This window comes from Neopsephotus bourkii, unplaced genomic scaffold, assembly GCF_033783945.1.
Source record: "Neopsephotus bourkii isolate Nb327-2 ecotype Australia unplaced genomic scaffold, CSIRO-AGI_Nbou_v1 NB_346, whole genome shotgun sequence".
In the NCBI taxonomy this organism is placed as follows: Eukaryota; Metazoa; Chordata; class Aves; order Psittaciformes; family Psittacidae; genus Neopsephotus; species Neopsephotus bourkii.
The window spans coordinates 488,428-504,203 of record NW_026900852.1 but is presented as its reverse complement, the minus strand read 5'-3'; the positions used below and the strand labels follow the sequence as shown (position 1 = coordinate 504,203).

Sequence of the window (15,776 nt, the reverse complement as noted above, 5' to 3'; positions counted from 1 at the left end):
TTCAAAGACAGAGCTAGAGCCTTGAGGAAGAACATTCACCATGGGAATTCAATGTAAATTTGAATCCAAAGGAGCGTGGGTCATGGAGGGGACCCCCTGCAGCCCTGATCCAGCTCTGGGACAGCAGCACAAGAGGGACGTGGAGCTGCTGGAGCAAATCCAGAGGAGGCCATGGAGATGCTGTGAGTTTGGAGCAGCTCTGCTCTGGAGCCAGGCTGAGAGAGCTGGGCTGGGGCAGCCTGGAGAAGGGAAGGCTCCTGAAGGGGAGACCTTAGAGCAGCTCCAGTGCCTAAAGGGGCTGCAGGAAACCTGGAGAGGGGGTTTGGGATATAAGGGATATAGGGACAGGCCAAGGGGAATGGCTTTAACCTGTCAGAGGGGAGCTTTAAGCTCCCTTCCAACACAAACCAGTCTGGGATTCTATGATTCTATGAACTTCTTCTGCAGATAGCAGCATCTGATCTATAAAACACCATGGGCTGCACTCACCCTCCTTCCCTTCACTATTAGACAACTGTCCTAAAAAGGCTATAAATGTTCATCCAGCTGCTGCAATCTGATTAGCAGTGTAATAACCTCTGCCCGTGTGCTAGCTGCTATTCCAGGCAGGGATATACGTAAGCTCCTTAGGGGTGGGATGGGATGGGAGGGGAGGGACCCTCCCTGGCTGCAGGCTGATGACTTCCCAATGATGCACTGTGACTTTGGAAGATCACCTGCATGGGGCACAGCTCACAGATATGTGCCTTTGGCCTCTCCTGGGGTTGGCAGCATCACTTGGGTGCTAGAAGGTAAAATAACAGCTTTCATATATATGTATATATATATATGGGCTCTTTTGGAAGTACTTTTCCATTTTGGAATAAGCACTAGTAATAAAAGTGCTTTGAAAGGAGGAAAACAAATCAAATTTGGCTCTTTCAACCTGCTCCAGTGGAAGGTGTCCCTGCCCATGGCAGGGGTTGGAACTGGATGAGCTTTAAGGTCCCTTCCAACACAAACCATTCCATGACTCAGTCTGAGCCTTCCCCCTGCCAGCTGGATGATGGGAAACGGGAGCAGTCAGTCACGCTTGTTGGAGGAAGACGTCTGCTCTCTGCTCCTGCTTCATTCCAGCTCTTGGGTTAAAAATAACCCGCTTGGGAGCAGCCGTTGTGGGACACGCTGGGTCTGTGCCTCTGGGCTGAACAATTCCCTTCTGTGTCCTGGGGAATGAGAAATGGGAAGAGCCATAACCCTGCACAGAAAGGGCTCGTTATGTCCTTTCGTGGCAATAAACCCCCTGGTTTCCAGGCAGGCAAAGCTCTGAATGTGGGCTTTTTTACACCACAATGCCCTTCCATAAAGCTGGAGGAGCCCTCAGTTCAGATGCAGCTTCCCATCAGCTTTCCCAATACCCAGGAGCTGGCTCCTGCGCAGGAAAAGCTGAGCAGGGTTTGTGATATGTGACTCACCACGAGGCTTTCCTTCGCCTCTCTCCCATGTATTTTTAACTTGTGATCCCCTTGGAAGGCTTTCCGAGCATGACACAACATGGCTGGGCTGAGGTCACCTCCTTCAAAATAACCCTGAGCCCAGCCGGGATGGGCGAAGGCGCTCCCATTGTCATTGCTTTGACATCAATCATCCGTGCCAGCCTCGCATCCTATCCCGGGATGCCTCAGCCATGTGCCAAGAGCTTGTAGGAACGTGCTGAAATCCCAACTGATGTATTTAGATGTGTTCCCCAAGTGGAGCCGCGGGCAGGAGCATCCTCTCTTGGAGGTGTGATGGGTGGAAGGATCATGCTGCAGCCCTTGGGGCTCCCTGTGGATTCCTGGCTGGGTTGCATTGGGAAAGGGGGAGCAGAAATCCATTTTCCCGGTGGGAAAAGGGGGATATGGGTGAGATGGGGAAAGCTGAACCCCAGGAAATAGGGAGAATTGTTTGATTTTCAATTAAGAACCAAAACCAAGTCAAACAATAAATAGAAACGGGGACCAGTTTGGAGATGGAGATATGTTTAAAGGAGCAATTTAACCTTTTCTCTTTGTTATACATTTTCCTTTTAGATCCAGTAATATTGGTTCAGGCCTTCACCTTATTTATTCACCTGAGAACAAATCAAGCTGCTACATCCCATGACTCATCCCTAACTCATGTGCTCCATGAGGATGAGCTGATTAAACCCAACTCACTCACTAAATAGCAATGCAAATCCTCTTAGCTGAGCTGGTGAGTATGTTTCCATCCCCTCGCCCTCCATAGGAAGCATTCCCAGTGCTGGGGCTGACTTTATGAGGTTCCATCCCTTTTTTCTCCTGGTGGAATAAGCAAAACCAAAGTGGGCTTGGGAAATGGGTGCCTATGGGGGAAATCTGGCCAGAGTTTTAGCCATTGGAGTTTTAAATGTATTGAAACAGTTCCAAGTATCATGTGCATCTTTACATCCATTTTGGAGCATCTTCCAGCTGGGATGTCAACCCAAAACCACACGTGATTTACTCCAAAGCTTTTCTTTCCCCTAAAGCAACAAATTAAAAGGGCTTTATAAAGCTTATGCTGAAGATCAGCCTGATGTTACATACCAAAGAGACATTATATGCCAAATATTCAGGCATTGTATGCCAGATCTGCTCCATATGTGTCATTCTCTGCCCTTTTATCTTGGAAGGGGAGCTGCTTATGGGGGAAAGCTTTACCATTGCCTGCGTGGGAGCAAGGACAAGCCAATAATCACTGCCTGATGCAAGGAGAAGCCCAGGGAGAGATGAGGCTGCTCTGAAGATGCTCAAGATGCTCATGCAGAGTTGTCATGGGCACGATCCTCTCTGTAGTCATCTCCATGGCTACCTCAGCTTGCAAGCGATGTAGGAAGAGCGTTGTTAGCCTAAATGCTGCCTGCTCCCTCTTGGCTGGTGGAAATAAGTAATGCTTGGATCACCCAAAGGAGTTATCTCCAGGGATAACAGCTGGTTTTAGCTGGCAGCTGTGATTGCAGAGGGTTTTCTTAATGAAAAACTGAGATTTGTAGCATCTCCCCCGAGGTATTTCTATGCTGGGTGCACCAGTGCTTGATGTGCTCAGCTGAGGCTCAGGGGGTTTTACTTGCCCTTAGCCAATCCAACTGAAAAACCCAGGTAATATTCCTGCTTCTGACTCAAGCTTCTGCTAGGGGAATTACTACCCTAAGAAATAAAGTTGTGCATAGATAAGGAAGTTGAGCTTTGACTGGGATGGGAGAAGGAAACTTTTCCAAATAAGGGGTTTTTTCCCTATTCTAATGATTTTTCTTGGTAAACAACAGCAAAGCCTATGCGCAATTGGGACCATCCAGTTAATGCAGACTGGAGCCGAGAGGTGCTGGCTTTAGGGGCAGAGGTACCAGAGCCAGCAACTCCCCTAAAAGCTGTCTCTGTCATTTTATCTCTTTATCTTTTCCAACCCCATGGCTCACAGCCTGCTTGGAGAAAGCCAGGATTAGATGGGATCTAAGGCAGAAGCTCTTCCCTGTGAGGGTGCTGAGGCGCTGGCACAGGGTGCCCAGAGAAGCTGTGGCTGCCCCATCCCTGGCAGTGCTCAAGGCCAGGTTGGACACAGGGGCTTGGAGCAAGCTGCTCCAGTGGAAGGGGTCCCTGCCCGTGGCAGGGGTTGGAGCTGGGTGAGCTTTAAGGTCCCTTTGAACCCAAACCAGGCTGGGATTCTATGCTTCTGTGTTAAATCTGCACAGAGGGCTGGAATTACAAGGGCAGAAGCCCACAGGCCATCAAGAACAAGACACTGGAGGTGCCAAGCACAGGCTGCAAAGCATTTAAAGACAGAAGAAACTGGTTTGTAAGATGATGAACATAAACCTTACTACGTGCCCACATGTGGAAGCAACACCAGAGGACAAACCCCAGCTTAGGGAAAAGTGTTTTGCTCCAGTGATTGGCAAAGAGATTTGGTTTTAATCTCTACAAGAGAGAAACCAGACCCAAAGCTGAACCCAAAGGGCTCCATGGTGCCCTTTTCCCATCAGCTCCAGTCCCTCTGGCCTCCTGCTTGTTTTTCAGTGCATTTCTCAGCAAGCCCAGAGGGACTCTGCACAGAGAATAATGATCAAAGGCCAGAAACGGGAGGAAATGAGTTTTGCATTCACAGCAGTGGGTCAGGATACACTGCTTATCCAGGCCTGGTGCAAGGGGGTTTCCTGCAAGCAAAGCCCCATCCACAGCCATTAAATGCAAAGAATAATCAGCACTAATAATACAACAGTGCTTATTGTTCCTGGGGTGCTTTCTTGTCCATATTCTGGCCTGAAATATCCATGTTGTCCAAGATACTGTTGTGGCATCAATAATCCGAGGAGCTTGTCATGTGAAAGCTAAAGGAAGCCAGAGCAAAGCCTCTGGGACTTGACTCCTCACAAAGCTCAGCTTGTTTGGGAGCCTGGTTATTCTGCTAAGGATTCATGAGCTAATCCACTGCTCAAAAAGAAAGGAAAGTTGGCTATAATTATGTCAATTCCTCAGCTGAGATTTAATGGAATAAAGCTGAGAATTGGGGTCTTACGGCTCCCTTATTAATTGCTACAGGTCCCCTGTGCAAATAACCTCAAAATGAACATTTCTTGGCACTGGGGTGGGATTGAGCCCTTCGTGGCAGCTGTTTTGTATCTAAGCTCTCTGAGCTGTTTCCAGGGGATGATGAGAAAAGCAGATGGAAGAGGTCATGGGGCTTTTTCGGGAGCTAAGAAAGGAGGTCGTGTTCCTTGAAAAATGGGGAGAAGAAGAAAGAAAGGAAATGGAGCAACAATAGTAACCTGGAGCCTGTTTTCATCCCAACTCCTTCCATTCAGCTTCAGGAATAGGCTGATTCTTTCAAAGGCTTTTCCTGTATTTCTCCTTAGTTCCGGGAATAGAGAAGAGCGATTTATGTCTTGAAATAGGTGGCGGTGGGGAACCACACCTGGGCTGAGCAGAGCTGCAGCCCCAGCCCTTTGAATTATTGATCTGATGGATATTAATTATATATATGAGTTCTGGGGGCCAGCAGGGAGAGCAGGAGGAGGATGCACTGAGTGAGGTGTCACCGGAGTTGGGTTTCAAGCCAGGAGGATGTGAGAAGGGAAATGGTTTGATCAACACCAGTTTAGCTAAGCCCTTAGAAGTGCATAGGCCACAGATCCCACACAAACTGCGATAGGGAAACGTGATGGAGGAGATGATACCCACTTTTCACAGAAGGAAAACACATCCAGGAGCTGGAAATGGGCTCACTTCAGTCTTTAACTTACCAATACAAGTCATCGAGAGGAGGGAAGGTGGGAGAGCCTATGCAAGGGGGTCACTGTGGGGAGGGATCGGAGGTTGATCATACCCCGTGAGCTTGCTTTGGGTGAGGAATGTGGCCCCAGCTTTCCTATTTTTCCCTTTTTTCCTAAAAAATCAAGTGCCTTCAGTTGGTTTAGGACAATTTTCTGGATTATTTATTAGTGATTTACTATTAACTCAGAGCTACAACTGCTCGCATTTTGATCCATCCGCCCCCAGGCTGGACATAGTGCTGTAATAATACACATGTATATATATATACACTGTAATATATATATATTACAGTGGTGACCAGGTGTATTTATAATACACGTCTATTTTGGGGTGAATTCCTCTGTTATTCATTACTTACCTATGTGCTCATCTGTTATATATTGTGACCCAGCTACAAGAAATAACTTAAGGAAGAAGAGCCAGCTGAATCCAACTTCTTATCACTGCCTGTTATCGTTTCTTAACCAAAAAGGAAATCAGCTTAACAAGTATTATATCATTTATGTTTCTGTATGAAGTAGATAATCATAGCATCACGGAATGGGTTGGGTTGGAAGGGACCTGAAGCCCATCCAGTTCCAACCCCTTGCCATAGGCAGGGACACCTTCCACTAGAGCAGGTTGCTCCAAGCTCCCCCAACCATCCCATTGCTTCCTGATGGGCTGAGGACACCACTGGGGATGGTTGTTCCTGCCGAAATCCTCCTTTGGGCTTCAGCTCCCCAAAGCCCTTTAGCCAAAAGGCTTTGCAATGCTGACCTCTGCAGGGTAAATACCGAATAAAGCAGCTGGCTCTAGGCAGCAAGAGCCTCAGCAATGCAAAGCCCTCAGCAAGAGGGGTTGTGCTTTATTGCTGTGGGTATCAATAACCTTGTAATGATCGGGGGGTATCACTTGGTGGGGTGGAATTAGGGAAAACTGGAGTCTAACAGAAATTGTAGCATTATAGAAATACCCCCTTTTTTAGGGTAAAATAGAGGGGTTTAGGGTAAAACACAGTTTCACAACCTGCTCTCTGAGAGGAGCAGGGGAGGGTGGAGTGGAAACACCCCTGTTGTTCCCTGCAGGGATGGGAACTGGATGGTCCCATGCAGCTGATAAGGCACATAGCAGCTGTCAACTGGAAAACAGAAGATGTGCATGTCTGAGCCAGCAGCTGTGGTGAAACCACTTTCCTTAGGTGAACCTTGCTCATTGTATATGCATTCACACCTCCATCCCGAAGGTACCCACCTCCAAGGTACAGCCACACCTCACCAAGCGTGTGCTTTATGGTTTTTAACTGTTCTGTCTTGAAGTGAAGAATTTACACTGATCCGTAACAGCAGAATGTGTGACTGGAGTCACTGAAACTCCACCAAGTGCAGTTCTGGTGTCCCCAGCATGAGGACATGGAGCTGTTGGAGGGAGTGCAGAGGAGGCCACGAGGATGCTCAGGGGCTGGAGCAGCTCCTGTATGGAGCCAGACTGAGAACACTGGGGCTGGAGAAGAGAAGCTGCGTGGAGACCTCAGAGCAGCTTCCAGTGTCTGAAGGGGGCTACAAGGGTGCTGGAGAGGGGCTCTTCATCAGGGACTGTAGGGATAGGACAAGGGGTGATGGGTTCAGACTGAAACAGAGGGAGTTCAGGTTGGAGATAAGGCAGAAGCTCTTCCCTGTGAGGGTGCTGAGGCGCTGGCACAGGGTGCCCAGAGAAGCTGTGGCTGCCCCATCCCTGGCAGTGCTCAAGGGCAGGTTGGACACAGGGACTTGGAGCAAGCTGCTCCAGTGGAAGGGGTCCCTGGATTGGAGCTGGATGAGCTTTAAGGTCCCTTCCAACACAAACCAGGCTGGGATTCTATAAAGGGAATGAAAGAGGGGAGCAGATAGGGAAGACTCCATCTGGGATCAGTCAATGGGCTGAACGTGTCTTCTCCCCCATAGGGACACCCATTGGGTGAGAGCTTTATCTTCTGTGCACTCAATGACTAACTCACAGTAGCTATTAGTGGTTGTAGTCTGGTTGTGCATCTCTTCAAGCTTGGTTTTCCAAACAGCACCTTATCACCAGCATCTCTGAACCTTATCCTGTCACAGCCCACTGGGCTTCCCTGGGAGGGGGCCAGAGCCATTAACTACCTTCAGTGTACCCCCCACACACCTTAATCAGCAGCTTTGACCCCACCTCTAATTAAGCACTAATTAACAGCACCCTGCTGTAACCCCCACCTCCAAGGCCTGAATGGTTCCCAATGGGAACAGGAGATGGTGGCCACAAGACAAAGAGGCAGAAGTGGGTTTGAGTGGTAAGGACTTTAATGTGCCAGTGTGGGGCAGCGGGCGGGTGTCCTTCCCCATGGGTCTGCAAGGGGTACACCAGTGGTTACTGGGAGCTGTGGGGAGCCTTCCTGGATCATCTGGGAGCATCCCTGCTGGGTGCTCAGCCCCCGAAGGTGGCCGAGGGAGGGATATCAGAAGGAGACCCCAGAGCATGGAGATGAGTGTCCCGCACCCGGGAAGGATGCTCAGACCCCAAAGGACACCGAGGAGGAGATGTCAGGATGGACCCGAGCCCTGTGAGACGTCGGAGGGACCTGGAGCTCTTCGGTGCTTGAGCATGGGTTTGATGGGAGCTCCAGGAGCACAGGGAATGCTGCTGCAGCCAGCAGGCCCCCGGCTAGAGCTTGAGCGCTGTGACACGGGGGATGTGGAAGGGACAGGTCTCCTCTGACCCTGTAGAGCTGCAGAGGGAGAAGGAGAGATCATCAGGGCATCAAGGAGGAACCCACATCTCCCTCCCTGCAGCTCCCACCCCATGCCCAGTGCTTACATGAGCCGGTTGCGGATGGGTCGGAAGTGTTTGGTGAGCCTGATGGCGAAGATGATGTTGGGGATGAGGAAGAAGGTGCAGCATCCCAGGCTGAACCAGAAGGCATTCTGCAAGGAGAGAGCATGGGGGTCCCTGCTGAGCTGCGTGGGGAATGCTCATCTCCAGGCTGAACATTCCCAATGTTCTCAGCCTGGCTCCATACGGGAACTGCTCCAGGCCCTGAGCATCCTCATGGCCTCCTCTGGACTCCATGTCCTTACACTGGGATAACATAAGGATAACACCAGTTATCCTTACCCAGGGGTCAGCGATGCGGTCACACAGGATCACCCGCCCGTTGTCCAGCGCCGTGGCGAGCGGCTGACACGAAGCCACATCCTCCCTCAGCTGCCATAAGAAGCAGAGACAAGGAATAATCCCATTCCTGCCTTTGGGAGCTGGGGCTCCCAGTCCCAAAGGATCAGCACCTACCGTCTGCCCGACCCAGTTCAGGTACTGTGTGAAGTACCGCAGCTCCCTCCTGGTGAAGCAGCCGATCTCCTAGGCAAAGGGAAGGCAGCGTGGAAAGCAGGAATCATGTTCCCAGCCCTGCTCCAATCAGCTCAGGGCTAACACCAGGCTTGGAAACAAGGACTGGAAGCCTCAGGTGCCACTTGACCCCTTGCAGTGTTCCCACTCTTTCATTCCAGCCCCAGGGAATTTTGTCCCCCCTTGAGGGCATATCCGGCCCCTGCTCACCTGCCTGAGGATCTGCTGGGCTTGCACAGGCAGCCGGGCTTCCACCGAGGCTATGGTGGCCAGTGTGGTCCTCACCCGCTCCTAGGGAAGCACGGGAAGGGCAAAGCATCCTTAGAGCACCCGGCAGCAGGATGGGTGCCCCGGGGGTGCCAGGAGCAGGGTAAGAACCACAGAGCTTCCAGCTGGCTGTGGGATATCAGGGAGAGAGGGACCTGCTCCAAGCAGAGAAACCCCCTGGCAAGAGGAAACGCCATCGGATGCTCCTGTTGGGAATGCTGAAATGCCCTTAGGGCCATTTGCAGATCTGATGGTGTTTTCCCTGGCTCTCCCATCACCCGGCACTGGGATTTTGGGACCCATTGGGCATTTTCAAGCTGGAAGAAACCACTCAAGTACCTGGAGGTGCGGAGCCAAGTGGGACAGGAACTGGACGCTCTCTCCCAGCTTCTCCTGTAGGACAGGGAAGTGAGAAGGGTTCCAAAGCTCCATCACCCCATTCGCATGGACACCACTGGGCAGCCACCAGCAGCACCATGAGCCACCGACCCAACACGCACTCACCACCAAGGCCTCCTGTGATTGCACCGTGGAGTTCTGCATCTGCCATAGGGCCTGAGCCTCGGCAGCCAGGCGCCCCGCCACCGTGCTGTTCCTCTGTGGGGGGACACAATGGGGTGAGGATGCCCCTATGGGCTTGAAGGCAGCTCCTGATGCTCTCCCCATCACTCACCTGCATTTTCTGCAGCCCCTCGAGGCTCCTGGCCAAGCCGGGGATGCTGGTCTGCACCACCGGCTTCCTCATCTGCGGGAAGATGGACTCGGTGCCAGATGCAATTCCAACCCTGGAAGCTGGGTCCTGGCATGGTCGGGCTGCATCCTGCCCATTGCAGCAAGGACCACGAGCATCCCCTCACCTCCTCCTGGAAGCGCCCATAGTCCACCTCATCCACACCGCTGCGGGCGAAGGTCTCCAGGTCCTGCCTGCCCTCGCTGCGGAGGAGCCGCACATCACCCAAGCGCGCTGTGAAGTCAGCCAGGCGCTTCTGGAAGTCAGCCGTGTACTGCGGTGGTGGCATGGATGTTATGGAGCCGGGCATGGGAGAGCCAGACCTCCCTCCTGTATCCCCAGTAAAGCTCGTGCCATCCCCATGGCATCCCCATAAGCTCTGCCTGGATCCAGCCCTCACCTTGGGGGTTTTTAGATGCTCATCCAAGTCGTAAGCCCTGTCGAGATGCAGCACCTCCCACAGCCCTGCACCGCTCTTGCACTCCCTGGAAGGCAAAGGGATGTGACCCCAAATCAGCCCTCCTGATGAGGAAGGGCAGAGCGGGGCTCCTGCGGTACCCACCGGTACGTGGTGCTGAGGTTGGAGTCCCGCCTGAGGTTGAGCTGGCGGGTGAGGTTCATGGATGGAGGCAGGTTCCCGGGGGTGTCGATGAACTGGGTTAAACAGGAGGAAAAAGAAGGCCACGGTTGTGATTTTGGGGTGTTCTGGCCTCACAGTTGCATGTTGGGGTTACCCCATCCCAGCCAGAGCTGGTCTTGCTGCAGTGGTCTCCACAAGCTCACTGGGTGGTGTTCAGAGGGAAAGCAGAGCACAGCCTCCATGTGTAAAGCCATGGGACAAACTCTGATCCCATTCCCAACCCCTCTCTCAGCCCCATTGCAGCCCAAAGCACCCTCCTGATCCCCAAGGACCAGGGGACGGGGTCCTGCAGGTTAGGAGCATCATCGCCTCGAGGGAATGAACAGCACAAGGGCAATTTCCTGCTGCTGATGCAAATCCAAGGTCCTAATCCTAACCTTAATCCACTGGGAGCGGCGGGGCTTTTGTGAATGGGTTTAAGAGGGAGGACACAGAGCATTTGGAGGCATTTTGGGGCATGCAAACGGAGCTCTATGGGGTGATGGGTGGATGATAGAATCATGGAATGGTTTGGGTTGGAAGGGAACTTAAAGATTATCCAGTCCCAACCTCCTGCAACGGATGGGGACACCAGGGAAAAGCTTCTTCCTTATCTGCAACCTGAACCTCCCCTGTTTCAGTTTGAACCCATCACCCCTTGTCCTCTCTCTAGGACACTCATGCATCACCACTCACCTTATATATCTCCTGGTTGACCCAGTTCCTGCAAACCAGCGTCTGGATGTTGCCCCCGACCAGGAAGGTGGCGAAAACCAGGAGGACGAGGAGCCAGGAGAACAGGAAAGCCAGGCCCACGCCGCTGAAAGAGGGAGAGGAGGCGCCGGCGGCTGCTTTACAGCCCCAAGAGGGCAGAAAGGCTTGTGGGGACCTGCCGGAAGCCCCGCGGCTCCTTCCCGCGCCCGGGCACGCCGGGTTGCTTGGGAAGGGGTGTGCCGGGCAGCGGGAACAGGGCGCGGGAGCTGCCAGATCCCAGGGAGGAGCCGCTGCTCCCAAACCTGCCGGCGCAGGCGGTGGCTTCCAACACCTTTCGGCTCAGCCTGTCCCTCCCTTGGCTTTGCCCTCTCTGCGTTGTAGAGGGGTGAGATGCCAACAGCCCCCGGATTGATGCTTACACCAGGAGGAACTTGGCACCGGCTTCTCCTCGGCACTCGTAGTCGCTCGGGTCCTCCCGCTTGGAGAGCCCGTACGCACCCAGCGCCATCCCTGCCACGTTGCAGGCGAGGATGAGGAGGATGATGGAGCACAGCACCGTGCCTGCGATCCACCTGCAGGACAGAGCAAACTTGAGATGTGGGGCTGGGGGACCAGCTGGGGCTTGGGGAAGGGGTCAGCACCCATCACTGCTGCACCCATCCATGCCCCCCCCGGTGTCACCTGTAGTGCTCGAAGCGCTGCACCTCCCGCAGGTACGGTTGGCTCCGGTCCTCTGCCTTCATCAGTGCTTCGCTCACGGGCCGGGTGTAGTCGTGGAGGGGGAAGCTGTCGGCGATGGACTGGACCTTCTCGGTCGTGCGTGCCATCTCATCCCGCAGATCTGCAGGGACAAGGCCGTGCAAGGGATGGATGGTCCCCACATCCATCCATTATGGGATTATTCACCCCACGGAGGGTATCCCCACTCAGTTCACCCATGCCACTCACCTTGGATGACCTGCGCCATGCGCTCCACAGCCAGCTCCGGGATGGAGTTGAAGGTGCCATTGCCCTGTGAGGAAAGAATGGATGCTGAGTGACCTGAATGGGGCTGCCCGTCCAATGGGGACCTCCTTGCTTCATTATAACCCCCCAAACCTGGCGAATCATCTCCGCAAAGTCACTTCGGGGCAGCCCAGCCAGCGCCTTCAGAACCTTCTCCACCGACGGCACCTTGGAATGGGAGAAGCAACCATGAATCCCGGCGCTTGCCGGAGCAGTGGTGGTGGTGGGTGACCAGCACCATGTCCCAGCACCTTGCCATAGTCAGCGCCCAGCTCCAGGCTCTGTGCCCTGCCCAGGACGCTGGCACAGGAGGTGCAGCGCGGGTCATCCAACAACGCGACCACGCGGCGCCGGCGCTCCCGCAGCACCGGGTCCAGCTCATCCCGCGCCGCCGCCAGCGCCCGCGCCGTCTGCTCCAGGATCTGTAAATGGTGCAGCGAGGTCTGTAGGTCTTAAAGAGAAAGCCGAGGGCTAGGTCACGCTGCTCTGCTCGGCCACCACCGGCCCTCCGGCACCGGCCCCGAGGGAGCACCGCGCTCGCCCCGTACCTCCAGCCCTGTCCTGTAGCTCCGCCAGCGCCGCGTAGGTCATGGCCTTCAGTTGTGCGTGGATGGAGAGCCCCACGCTCCGGCTGAGCCCTGCAAGGCGATGGGCACCCTGTGAGCATCTCATCCCAGTTGGGAGCTGGCAATGGGACCTGGCAGTGCTTGGCGCAGCGCTTACCGCCCAGGTCGGAGGTTATCTGCTGTCGGGGCACCTCGAACTGATCCACCACCATCTGCACCCCCTGCCAGCAGAGGAACCGGTCAGCCAAGGGGGAGCAGCCACAGGGAGGGGAGGAAACCCCATGTTTCCATTGAAAATGCATTCATAATGCAGCCATTCCACCTCCTTTCACCTCCCACACTATTCCAGGAGGGAAACGCAGCCATTCCCATGCCAGGGTGGAGAAAGCCACTTGGGGACCTACCTGGGGGACATTGGCGATGTGCTGCCGCAGCGTGCGCAGGGTGCTTGGCACAGCCCCAAGCCCCGGCTCCATCTGCACCTTCACCCTCTGGCTGGTGACAAAGGCACAGATGACGCTGGCCCTGCCGGGGATGAGCAAGAGGTGATGGAGCTGCTCCTCCCGGACCCATAGGATGGGGTTTAGGGTGAGGGTGCAGGGATGTGGGGTACTGTGGGCACTTACAGGATGATGAGGGAGGTGAGGGACAGGCAGCTCAGCAGGCAGTGCCTGCGGCAGCCCAGTGAGCGCCGATGGGCACGGAGGCGGCCCCCGCACCGCCGCCGGCTCCGGCAGTAGCAGAAGCACATCCCGGCCATCGGCACGGCCACGGTGAAGAGCAGAGCCACCGCGGCGCAGACAACGTAGCCCAGTTCATACTGCACCACCTGTGTGATGGGAGAGCCCGCTCAGCACCAGTACCGGCTGGGTACCGTCCCCATGGGATCCGTACCCCAACATCCCGGCTCACCTGCGATGTCTGCACCGAGCTGGGGTCGTTCAGGGCTGCCCTGAGCAGCTCTACAAGAGAAATCATGGCACCGGTAAGAGGTCCAACCCCATGCACCCCCAACCCTCCCGGCAGTGATGAAGGCACCATCCTCCTCCTCCATTGGAAAAGACCCTTAAGCTCATCAGCTCCATGAGTTGGCTCAGGCCCCCCCTGCAGCAGATCCGTGCGGATCCCGGCTCCGTGTCTCACCTGTGGGCAGCGGGTTCTGCTGGATGAGGTCCAGGCAGCGCCGCACGAGGCCGTAGAGGGGATCGAGCGAGCTGGGCACCCGGTGCAACGCCGGCACCCGAATCTCAGCGTGGGTATCAGTGAAGCGGAGGACACCCCCGGGGCCGGCGTTGTGGCATTGCTGGGTACCAGCGGGACGCAGCAGTGCCCAAGCCAGCAGCAACCCGGCTGCATGCATGGCGAGGAGAGAGCCGGAGGGGCTCCGTCAGCCTGCGAGCGGGCAGAGGGGCATTCCCGGCTCCGGATAGCCGCTCCGGCTCGGCGTGCTGCTCCGGGAAACCTGCCTGACGGGTCAAAGCCCAGACGCTGCCGTGGCTTGTTCCCTTGACGGGCTCCCCGGGGCGGCTGCGTTGGAGGCGTCTCCCAAACTATCCCAGGCTCGTTTCACAACCCCCTGCATCCCTGAGTCACCGCCGCGGGGTCCCCGTGGTCCAGGTTGTTCCCAAAGCCTCATCGGGGTTTTGGTGGCCGTGAACCCCCCTGACTTCAGGCTGGATGGGTGCTGATCCCATCACAGCAACCTTCGGGGCTGGGATTTGGGCATCACTTGGGTGGGAAAGCCCTTAATGGTGGATCTACAGAGTGGGGTGCCCATGGGGCAGAATCGCCCTTTGCAAAAGCATCGTAGGATCTGGGGTAGCAACGGGAAGGGAAAAGGAAAACAAGGGGGAACACATGGAAAGGGCCGGTGAGTCCCGGCCGGTGATCCCGCTCCATAGCCACGCGTGAGATGAGTTTTCCAGGCTCAGCCAGTCCCTGCCTCACACCCCGAGGCAGCCAAGGCTCCTTCCCAGGGCCAGATCCTGCTCTCCAGCATGGGCCAAGCAGTAATTACAGGGCTGAGCTGCAAAGGAAGGAGGTTGAACCTGATCTCCCCAGTGCGGGGGGAGCAGCCCCGTGCGCCCAGACGGCCACAGGGCACCCTAAGAGCGGGGCCCCTGCTTGGCCGGTGAGTCCAGCCGGCCCTTCCCCATCACCGGCTGCTGGTGCCTCCCTCCTGCCAGCACTGATGCTAATCTGGTGGTTTCCCTCCCTCTGGAAAAGGGGGGTTTCTCCCAGAGTTTTTCCAGGCTGGGCACAGGGAGGTGCTCCCCACCACCGGCTTGGGAATGAGATGCTGTGGGCTGGAAAATCCTGCCCAGGCTTGGCTGAGTCCCTGCCCTGGGATAAAGCTCCCAGGGCCAGGGAAGTGTGGAGTCTGAGTGGTGATGGTGTGCACAGTGCATATGTGTATGTATGTATGTATATATGTATGTATATATATGTGTGTAAGTATATGTATGTGTATACATGTATGTATGTGTATATGCATATGTATGTATATATGTATGTGATGTATGTGTATGTATATGTATTTGTATATATGTGTATGTATATATATGTATATATGTGTGTATGTATATGGATGTGTGTATGCATATGTATGTATATCTGTATGTATATGTATGTTGTATGCATATGTATGTGCATATTTGTATGTATATGTGTGTGTATGTGTATGTATGTATATATGTATATATACGTGCGTATGTATATGGATGTGTGTATGCATATGTATGTATATATGTATGTATATGTATGCTGTATGCATATGTATGTGCATATTTGTATGTATATGTGTGTCTATGCATATGTATGTGTATATTTGTATGTATATGTATGTGTATATGTGTCTGCATATGGGAAAGCAGCCCCAGCTGCTCACACTGGTACTGGCGTGCCACTGGTGCTAGTACCAGTGACGCTGATTCCAGTGGTGCCAGCGATGCTGATGCCAGTGAGTGCAGCCACTGATGCCAGTATCAGCGATGCTGATGCCGGTGATGGCAGTGCTGGTCATGCTGATGCCGGTGCCGTTATACCCACTTCTCACCGCTACGCGGCGCTCTAGACACAGAAGCTGCCGCGCAGTGGGCGAGCTCACACGACAGAGGGGGCGTGCCCGATGGGCTAAGGGGCGCGGTCTCCAGGGGGCGTGGCCTCCGCATGGCTCCACCTCCCGCACGGCGGCAGCTCTGGGCCGTGTGGCGGAAGCGGAAATGATGCTGCCGGGTTCGGTGTTGACGCCA

The 15,776-nt window shown here is 54.5% G+C and overlaps 1 protein-coding gene across 1 annotated transcript; it reads right to left on the bottom strand.

Moving 5' to 3' along the window:
• Positions 1-7,595: 7,595 nt before the first annotated feature.
• Positions 7,596-14,181, bottom strand: PROM2 (prominin 2). Its single transcript, XM_061348155.1, has 22 exons — positions 13,669-14,181; positions 13,438-13,487; positions 13,152-13,354; positions 12,930-13,050; positions 12,683-12,746; positions 12,508-12,597; positions 12,211-12,410; positions 12,053-12,127; positions 11,903-11,966; positions 11,636-11,795; positions 11,374-11,526; positions 10,937-11,060; positions 10,184-10,275; positions 9,749-10,106; positions 9,565-9,636; positions 9,396-9,488; positions 9,231-9,284; positions 8,835-8,915; positions 8,568-8,636; positions 8,394-8,483; positions 8,097-8,203; positions 7,596-8,007 (listed from the first exon to the last, which is right to left on the bottom strand). Exons 1-22 carry the CDS (start codon positions 13,883-13,885, stop codon positions 7,944-7,946), a joined length of 2,601 nt encoding a protein of 866 aa, XP_061204139.1. The 5' UTR covers positions 13,886-14,181; the 3' UTR covers positions 7,596-7,943.
• Between the last annotated feature and the right edge of the window lie 1,595 nt (positions 14,182-15,776).